This window comes from Fistularia commersonii, chromosome 6 (genome assembly GCF_037954325.1).
Source record: "Fistularia commersonii isolate RoL2024-O1a breed Wild chromosome 6, RoL_Fcom_v1.0, whole genome shotgun sequence".
Lineage (NCBI taxonomy): Eukaryota > Metazoa > Chordata > Actinopteri > Syngnathiformes > Fistulariidae > Fistularia > Fistularia commersonii.
Genome location: NC_141289.1, coordinates 672,501 through 683,312, shown reverse-complemented (window position 1 = coordinate 683,312; position 10,812 = coordinate 672,501). Strand labels below are relative to the sequence as shown.

The window sequence follows — 10,812 nt, the reverse complement described above, 5'->3', positions numbered from 1 at the left end:
ATGTCTATGTATGCATGTATGTATTTATATGTGTGCATTTATATATATATATATATATATATATATATATATATATATATATAAACATAGTTGTGGGTATATATTTGTATGTTTATATATTTATGTGTATCTATGTGTGTGTAAGTCTATGTATTTATATATGTGTGTATGTATATATGTGTATATGTATATACACATATGTATGTATAGATATATGTATGCATATATTTATATATGTGTATAGATATCTATATGTTCATATATATATGTATGGAGAAATGTGTATGTATATATGTATTTATGTATAAATAAATACATGTATGTATATACATGTGCATGTTTTGAATACAAATATACAGGAATGTATATATGTTGTTTTTTATATATGGATGTATCAATATATGTGTGTATGTATGTATATAATATATAAACATACAAGTACGTGTATATATATGTATATGTTTATATGTACACATTTCTATACGTTTGTATGTGTATATATGTATATTGATATCTATATGTACAAATATATATGTTTGTTTTTTTTAATAAAGATGTATATGTATATATGTATGTACATGTATGTATGTATGTATGGAGAAATTTGTGTACATATATATGTATGAATTAATATATGCATGTTTTTGAATACAAATATACAGGAATGTATGTATGTGTTTATTTATATATGTATGTAAATATTTATGGATGTATCTGTATGTATGTATATAATATACAAACATATAAGTATGTATGTATATATATATATATATATATGTATGTGTATAGATGTGCATATTTTATATATATATATTTGTATGTGTTTATATCTATATAAATATATATCTACTTATATATGTATGAATGTATACATATATATGTATATTTATATAAATGAATACACATATGCATGTATATGTATCAGTGACGTGCAGTCAGTAGAGGCAGGGGGAGGCCGGGCCTCACCTGTCATCATGGACAGAGAAGAAACGTAAAATGAAAAAATAAATAAAATGGTTAAATTTATTCAGTGATTTGTACTATTGAGGTATTTTCCACCAACCTTCACTGTTTTTGTTTTTCATTTTATTATTTTCAAAATCGCTAAAAAAAACAATTCACATTTACCGTTCAAATATGAAGAAGAGACGTGGCGGTGATACGGCAACCAGCTGAGCCATCTATGGATTTCACGATGATTCTGCTAACTGTGGTAGCATGCTATGCACTGAGACCATAGTGCTGTCACTATTAAAAAAACACTCAATATATGAACTAAAATACCATAATTTAGCTGATGTGTCTAATAGTTTTTGTCAACAACTGTAACTTGTTTCTCATAATCATAAAACGACTGCAAAGAGACATTAGGTGAGGCAGGCAGTGACGCTGCCTCATGTTAGGGGGTACTCGGCGACAGAATAATAGAATTAGCATTAGCAAGCTACAGTAAACAGTTAGCAAGTCGAGTGCAGCCACCCAGCTATGTTTTTCGATCTATGTATAGCTCACAAACAGAGGGATGAATGTAAATCTCCTGAGCAGCTTCTTAACTTTTTGTCCCTGAAGGATCTCATTCCAAGTGTTCCTGAGGCGACAAAGTTGCTCCAGCCGGCGATCACCGTTCCAGAAAAGACTGGCAGTGATTTCCATCAGACAGAAAGACTTTTAAAAGTGAAGAAAGACAAGGAAGACGTCTACAAGCAAGCTATTTATACATATACATACTTATATGTACACATATTATATATATATATATACACACATATATATGTACATATACGTATATTAACATATAAATTGATATACATGTATTAATACACACATATATAGATACATCCATATATATTTACATACATATATACATTAACATATGAATACATTCCTGTATATTTATATATAAAAAAACATACACACGTTACAATACACATATTTCTCCATTCTATATATGCATACATATATGTGTACATATGAGTAAATGTACATATGTGTACATTTAAAAAGAGTAAAAAACCTTATTATCTCTTATCATGTATTTATCTATGTAAACAAATATATATCTATGTATCAATGAATATATATGGATATATTTCTATATGTATGTTTGTATATATTTATGTTTGTATATATGTAAATAAGTATATTTATTTGTATGCGTATATATGTCTATATTTGAGATATATGTATGTATGTAAATATTTATATGTGTATAGGTGTATGTATATAGATATATGTGTATGCATGCATACACATATATGTTTTTGTATGTGTATATATATACAAATGTTTGTATGTATATGTATGAGCATATATGTATATGTCTGTATACACATATGTATTTGTATACAAATATTCATATATGTATATATACAAATACACATACATAAAAGTAATTTATATTATACAATAAATATATGTATGTAAGAATGTTCATATATGGATTTTTTATATATGTGTTTACACATATGTATGATTATATGTATGCATTAATTTGTGTATGTATGTATATATACATATATGTTTATGTATGTATATACATACATAAACATATATATATATACGCATACAAATGTAATATAATCTGTGTGTTTATGTTTATATGTACAAATGTATATGTGTATGTTTGGATGTATGTAAATATTTATATTTACAGTATATAGTATATATGTACATAAGAATACATGTATGCATGTATATATGTATGTATGTAAATATATATGAACATTAACTTACACGTACATATTTGTACATATATGAATTATGCTTATAAGTATAATTTCATATGTGTGAATATACATGTATTTATATATATATAAATATACATGTATGTATGTTTATATGTAAATGGTTCTATATGTTTGTATATATGTGTTTATGTATATATGTATGTATATATATGCAGAAATATGTATGTGTTTATATATGTATGTATGTTTGCATGTTTGTATATGTGCACATACATCTCTATATATATGCATATATAGAGATGTATGTGTACATATGTTTATGTATATAAATATACTGGAATGTTTATATATATATTTATTTTGTATATGTGTATATATGTATGTAAATACATATAGATAAATTATATGTATGTATATCATATATAGACATATAAGTATGTATATAAGTATCAATGTAATTTGTTTATACGCAAGTATATATTTTTATGTGTGTGTATACGTATTTTCATGTTTTTTGTCTGTATGCATGTATACAAATATATATGTATAGATTTATCAATGTATACATATATGTATACGTATATTTTTATGATTGTATATATGTGTATAAGTATACATATTTGTATATGTATATATGTATTGTATATATATGTATATATATGTATAAATGTATATATACATTTAAGAAATATTTACATGTAAGTATGTTTGTATGTATGTAATTAAAGATAGATATGTGTATGTATGTATGTATTGTATATATGTAAGTATATATCCATATATATAGTTATTTATATATTGTATATATGTATTTACGTGTCCATGTGTATGTATATAGATATATCTGTATGTATGCATACATAAGGAGAAATGTGATTATATATGTGCATATATACAAATGTTTATATAAATATATATATGTTTGTATTTATCTGTATATATGTATTTGTCTATATAAATGCATGTATTTATATACAAATATTCATTTATGTATATGTATGTATTTGTATTTATGAATGTATGCATATAAGAATGTACATATATGGATATTTGTATATACATTTATATGTTTATACATATATATGCATAAATATGCATGTGTGTATGTATGTATAAATTTGTGTATTAATGTATGTTTGTTCATATATGTGTGGATGTTTTTTGTACATAAACATATATTTATATATGTCTTAGAACACATTTATGTATAAGTATATGTGTTTATATATGAATTTATCTGTATGTATATAAGTATGTACATTTATGTATGTTTATATATGAATGTATATATGTAGCAAGAAATATGTATGTTTTATGTGTGTGTATATGTATAAATATATGTATATAGGTATGCATAAGTCTATACATGTGAATATATATGTATATATTTATGTATAAATGTATGTATATATATCTTTAAATATATGTATGTTTAAATGTACATGTTTGTATATATGTTTATGCATGTATATATGTGTTTGTATAGATACATATATGTGTATTTCATTATATATTTGTATATATATAAGTATATATTTTTATGTGTATGTATGCATATAGATATCTATATGTATGTATGCATGTATGTGTTTATGTATTTCTGAATATATATATATATATATATGCGTAGATATATGTATGTATATATGTATGGAGAAATATGTATGTGTATATATATGTGTGTGTGCATGTATGTGTATATGTATGTGTATATGTGTATGTATATATACACATATATGTTTATATATGTGTATATATACACAAATGTTTTATACATATATATGTATATTTTAGTGATGGGTATATATGTATATATATATTTGTGTGTGTATATATATTTCTGTATTTGTGTACAAATATGCAAGTAAGTGTATGTATGTATTTGTATGAATTTATGTTTATAAGAATGTATATGGATTTTTGGATATATATGTATATACATATTTATGCATATATATCTATGTCTGTGTATATATGTATGTATAAATTTGTGCATTTATGTATAATTTTTTGTATATGTGTTTATATATTTTTGTGTATATATACATATTTATGTCTATAATATATATATATACTTATGTATGCATAGATATACCTATTTATATATATGAAGATTTATATTTGTATGTGTATATACGTATTTACGTCTATATTTGTATATTGATATATGTATGTTTGTGTATATATATATATGTACGTATGGATATAAGAACACATGTATGTATATGTGTGTATATATGAATATATCTGTATGTATGTATATATGTATCTACATTTATCAATATTTTATATATGTACATATATGAATTTATATATGTTGTCAGAAATTTGTATGTTTTATGTCTGTATGTATAGATGCATGTACGTAGAAATATATGTATGTAGATATGTATAAGTTTATATATGTGGATATATATGTATAAATGTTTGTATATATATCTATACATATAGATGTTTATGTTGTTAAAAAAAGTATATACATATATATATATATAAAACTTTTTTGTAAATATATGTACATATATATTTGTCTAAAAATATACATGAATATACATGTGTGTATATGAATTTATGTACATTTATGTATGATTGTGTTAAGATATGTATCTATCCATGTATGTATATGTATGGATATATATATGTATATATGTATGTATGTATATATATGTATGGAGAAATATGTGTGTGTGTAAAAATATATCTATGTATATATGTATGAATTATGTATGAATGTATATATATGTATGTATATACATATTTGTACGTGCATATATCGAAATTTGTATATGTAATTATGTTTATAAATATGTTTCTACATATATTCTTGCGTATATATGTTAACATATATGCATGTTTGTATGTATATATGTATGCATATAATTGCATATATACATATGTATGTATATAAGTGTATATAAATGATCTTGTGTGTGTCTCTATGTATATATGTTTATATATATTTGTATAAATGCATGTATATATATCCATACATATATGAATGTCTATATATGTATGTTTTCCTTTATATGTGTATATGTAAGAAAAATATTTGTATATGTGTGTAACTATATAAGTATATATGTGTTTGTAGTCATTTGTATATATTTATACCTGAATATATGTGTGTACATTCTAATCTATGTACATATAGGAAAATACATATGTATAAATAAATATATACATATATATATATATATGTGTGTGTGTGTGTGCGTAAATAAATAATTCTATATCAGTATGTTTACATATATTTGTATAACATCATACATGAATATATATATATGCATATATACGAATGCATTTATTTATATGTATACATGTTTACATGTATACATATATTGTATATATAATGGAGACGAGTCAGATGAGATGGACTCAGGTCAGGTTTCGTTTGGGAAAAAAAATAGGAAACGAGAAATAAAACCACATCCTCATTGAAACACTTTTATTTCCACAAGAACAAAAAATCCTACAAAATGTATAAAAAGAAAACAAAGTGCTTGTCTTCGGCCATCCAACCAGCGCTTCCCCGTGGTACCACGGTATGCCCGGTTTGCGAGGTGCCTCCGGGGTCGGTCGGGAGTTCGGACACCAGGCTGCCGGAGGGTTTTCACATCGGGGCAATAGATGGAGGGGAAGAAGAAACGGAGTGACGGAGGAGTGTTTCAGAGAGGCTGGAGTTCTGGGGGTCAAGAGGTGGAGGAGGTGGCGCCTCTTGAATGGATGGTTCCCTCCAACATTAGAGAAGAAGATGGTTTCATTGCCGGGAAAGGCAACTTACGGTAGCTGCACTTCCGTGGCTTGCAGTATTAGTACATGTATAGTAGGAGTATAGTATAATAATGAGGTGAAGTACTCCTCAGATGAAGTACTGAGTATTTCAAAATGGCCCCTATCAGTTTGTGTTCCCAGTTCCAGGCGGGTTCTAGGCGACGCTGTTCTGCCGGGCCAGGATGTAGTCCACCTTCTTGTTCCGTCCGGTCCGCAGGAGCAGGCAGAGGAAGGCAGAGGCCACGGACAGGAAGCAGGCCGAGGCCACGACACCGACCACCACCCAGGTCAGAAGCGACTCTGAGGACACAGTAGAAGAAGACGTGATGGGAGGTTCCTTTGGGACATCCTCCATGGAGACCCAGGTGCAAAAGACCAGCCTCCTGATTGAAGACGGGTCCACTGGTGTCCTGGACATTCTGGAGGTTCTCTTGTCCAATCCAGGTTGGAAAGGAATTGACCCCATCTGTCACTTTAGGACACTTGGACACGTGGCTGATCTGGTCCAGACCCAGCCTGGACCCAGTCTAGATCCCCCACAACCAATTTCAGACCCTCTAGACTGTTCTGACCCGGTCCATGCCTGGTCCAAATCCAGTCTGGACCCAGTGTAGAACAACTTCAGCCCTTCTAGACTGTCCCAGTGTTTACCAGTTCCAAATCAAGTACAGACCACCCAGAGGCGGTCCAGCTCCATCTGGACCGGGTCCAAATCAGGCCTGGACCCAGTCTAGATTGCTCAGAATTGCTTCAGATCATCTACACTGTCCAGACCAAGTCCGAGGCAGATCCGGACCATCTGCGGTCAGTCTAGCACCTTCCAGAGCTGAACTAGACCTTATCCAGAACCTGTGCAGACCATCCAGAAGGAGTGATCCCAACCCAATCTGGACCCAGTCCAGAACACCCAGAAGCGCATCTGATCGTCCACACTGTCCAGACCAGGTCCAGAAGAGTACCACTATCTTGAAACTCACCCTTGACATGAAGCCGAGCGATGACTTCCTGCTTCCCTCGCTGGTTCTGGACGGAGCACCTCAGCTCCGTGTTCGTATCCTGCTCTGTCACCGAGATGACCGCCAGCCTCACCTCGATCAGGCACCCGTCGACCACCTTGCTTTTCCTATCGATGTCACGGTCAACCGCGGTAATAAAGCATTAATAACATAGATTTGGGACTATATATGATGTATATATATTTGTATAGATGTACCTCCTCCCTCCCTGGACGGCACGTCCACTCAGGTATGACCACTCCACCGGCATACCGTTGACTAGCCATGTGACCAGGGTGGAGTCCGCCATCCCGCACCCGGTCAGGACCTCGCAAGACATCTCGATCCCGGACCCTGGTGGGTGAAGAAGGGGGCGGAGTCATATGAATGATGGTCGGATGGCGGCGGACGGGAAGATCCGACGGGCGCCTTCTACTCACCGTGCTCGGCCTGGAAGGCGGTTCCGTTCAGCGGCGAGACGATGGCGAGCGGCGCCAAGTCCCCAGCTGGAAGACGGACACGTTTTTATTACGATAAAGAAAATTAAAAATCGATTTAAAACATTTGTTTTCTTTAATGAATTCACTCATGATTCATGTGTTCATTTTGGGCAAGAGGCGAGTGCATGGACGATGAAGCGCTAGCGCTAAGGGTCAGGGTCGGACTCACCGCTGTCGATGGTGCTGCTCCCGAGGAGCCTGGGGTCAGAGGTCGTGGTTGGATCCGTCACCGTGGCGACGGGACCTGGAGGGCAGATCAAACATGGACGTCTGAGAGGCTGATAGGGGTGGTATACCTGGTATACCTGGTGGTATACCTATAGCATACCCGGTATACCTATAGCATACTTGGATGGAAGGTATGCTATAGGCTAACACCTGGATCTGAGGTATGGTCGAGGCTAGCACCTGGCTGAAAGGCAGGGTCCAGGCCAATATCTTAATGTGAAGTGTGGTTCAGGCTAACACATGGTAGCTAAGGTGCAGCCCAAGCTAACACCTTTGTGATACATGTGGTATGAGAGGCATGCACGAAGCTAACACTTTGATCCAAGACATGGTCCAGGGTAACACTTGGTGATATGGCCTCTCATCCAGGCTAACACCTAGTCCTTTTGCCTGGTCCAAGCTAACATCCGGGTGATTAGTGTGGTACAAGCTAACACTTGGATGAAAGGCATGCACTACACTAACACCTCGATCCAAGGCATGGTCAAGGCTAACATGAGTGGCCTGGTCCAGGCTAACAGCACTTGGATCTTAGGTGTAGACCAAGCTAACACCCGCATGAACGGCATGCACCATGCTAACACTTAGATCTGATGTATGGTGCGGGCTAACACCTGGTCGTTTGGGCTGGTCCAAGCTAACATTTGGTTGATTAGTGCCGTACATGCTAACACTAAGGCATGCTGTAGGCCAGCCCCTCGATCCGAGACCAGGTCCAGACCGGCCGGTCTTGCAGGCCGCCCCCTGGACGAGGTCTTCACGCACCTTGCACCCGGATCTGGTAGGTCCTGCTGAGCCGGTAGGGCTGGTTGTGGATCAGCACCGGCAGCTGGCAGGTGTAGAGCCCGGCGTCCTGCCGCCGCACCGCCGGGATCAGCAGCTTCCCGCCTTCCTGGAGGTCCGAGACCAGGTCCGGGGTCTGAGGATCCTGGAGGGAAGTGAAACTCCATCAGTCACCAAATTTTAGGCGCCGACAGGAAGCGTTCGGATCCGGCGGAGCTTCAGTGCTTCTCGGGGTTTTATTTTAAAGGAAATAAAGAAACACGGCAGCCGGGATGTTTAACTGTTATTATATTATTATGAAATATTTTTTAAAATTATGAAATGTGTATAAATGTATTTTTATGTAAAAATGCAACAGTCACCGAAAATTTTAAATCCTAAAGCGTGAAAAAGTGGTTTCACATTAATAGTGTTCTTTTATATGAAGAAAAATGTAAAAACAAATAAAGAAAATAAAGAAAGAAATTACAGAAACATTAAATAATAATAAATAAGATAGGATGAAACAGAATAAGATAGGAAAAAATATAAAGTAAAATAAAAGGAGATAAAAAAATGAATAGAATAAAATAAGATAAAGGTTGTGAAATAATAAGACTAGAAAAAATAAAATAAAATTATATCAAATTAGATTTGACAAGAAAGACTTCAGTTAAAAAAGAAACAGATAAGGTTAAAAAAGAAAATAAAGTTAAAGAAAATAAAACATGAAATAACAAGTAGAATTAAATGTGATCGAAAAAATGAATTGCATAATACAAAAATAAATAAAGTAAAATAAAAAAGTCTAGATTAGGTGAGAAAAGAAAATAATTAAGAGAGAAAAAACAAAATAAAATTCAAAATAAGCTTAGACATGATAAAATAAACAAAAGTTAATGATGTTAAACTAAATTGAGTGAAAAATGAAATGAAAGATAAAAAGAAATAAGATTGAAATAAAATATATCAAATTATTGATTTCTTAATATCTTATTAAATAAGATAAGTCAAATGTTACATTAAAAAACAAAGTGAAAGATGAGAAAATGTAAAATGTAAAAAAAGTAATTAAATTAAATAAATAAGATAGGATAAGATCGGAAAAAATAAACGTTAAAAAAGTGAGATAGTAAAAAAAATACAAGTAGATAAGAAAGCACAGGAATGTGATGACGGAAAAAAATTTGAGTAAAATAAAAAATAAATGAAATAAAATAAAATTTTAAAAATGATCCAATAAGATAAATATAATATTAAATAATATAAAATAAAGAAAAAAAAATGCAATAAGTCAAGGTAAGATGAGAAAACATAAATTAAATTAAATAAATAAAATGATTTAAGATAAGATAAGATAAGATGAGATAAGATAAGATAAGATAAGATAAGATGAATAAAATGAAAATAAAAGATAGGACTGGATAAGATTAATAAATTAATATTAATAAATTAAGTTAATTGTAATAAATTGAGATAAAATCAATCTAATTTAATCTAACAAAACAAACTGAAATAAAAGAGTCAAGATGAAATGAGAAAAGTTCAAATAACTAAAATAAAATAATATAACATACAAGCCAATTCAAGCAAAGAGAAGGTAAAATAAAATAAAATAAAATACGATGATATAAAACAGTATAAGTTAAAACAAAATAAGACTATATGAGATAATATGGGATATGAAAAAAAGTTAAAATAAGATAAAAAAATAAATCAAATCAAATAAATAAGATAATCGGGTGCAGAATAAGCGGCAGAAGGTGGATGGATGGAAGATAAGCGCAAATAAAACAGAATAAAATAATAATAAAATAGTAAAAAGAAATGAGATAAAAAGTTAAAAGCATCAACTAAAAAATATATTAA

The 10,812-nt window shown here is 31.2% G+C and overlaps 1 protein-coding gene across 1 annotated transcript in view; it reads right to left on the bottom strand.

The window, feature by feature from the left end:
• Nucleotides 1-6,117: 6,117 nt before the first annotated feature.
• LOC147233100 (interleukin-1 receptor type 2-like) overlaps nucleotides 6,118-10,812 on the bottom strand; it is a 13,136-nt gene continuing 8,441 nt past the window's right edge. Inside the window, exons 5-10 of the mRNA XM_086147424.1 lie at nucleotides 8,947-9,109; nucleotides 8,123-8,197; nucleotides 7,894-7,959; nucleotides 7,672-7,807; nucleotides 7,436-7,581; nucleotides 6,118-6,758 (exon numbers count right to left, since the gene is read on the bottom strand). Of these exons, the coding sequence (XP_086003550.1) occupies nucleotides 6,613-6,758; nucleotides 7,436-7,581; nucleotides 7,672-7,807; nucleotides 7,894-7,959; nucleotides 8,123-8,197; nucleotides 8,947-9,109 (732 nt within the window). The 3' untranslated portion in view covers nucleotides 6,118-6,612. The remainder of the gene's footprint in view (nucleotides 6,759-7,435; nucleotides 7,582-7,671; nucleotides 7,808-7,893; nucleotides 7,960-8,122; nucleotides 8,198-8,946; nucleotides 9,110-10,812) is intronic.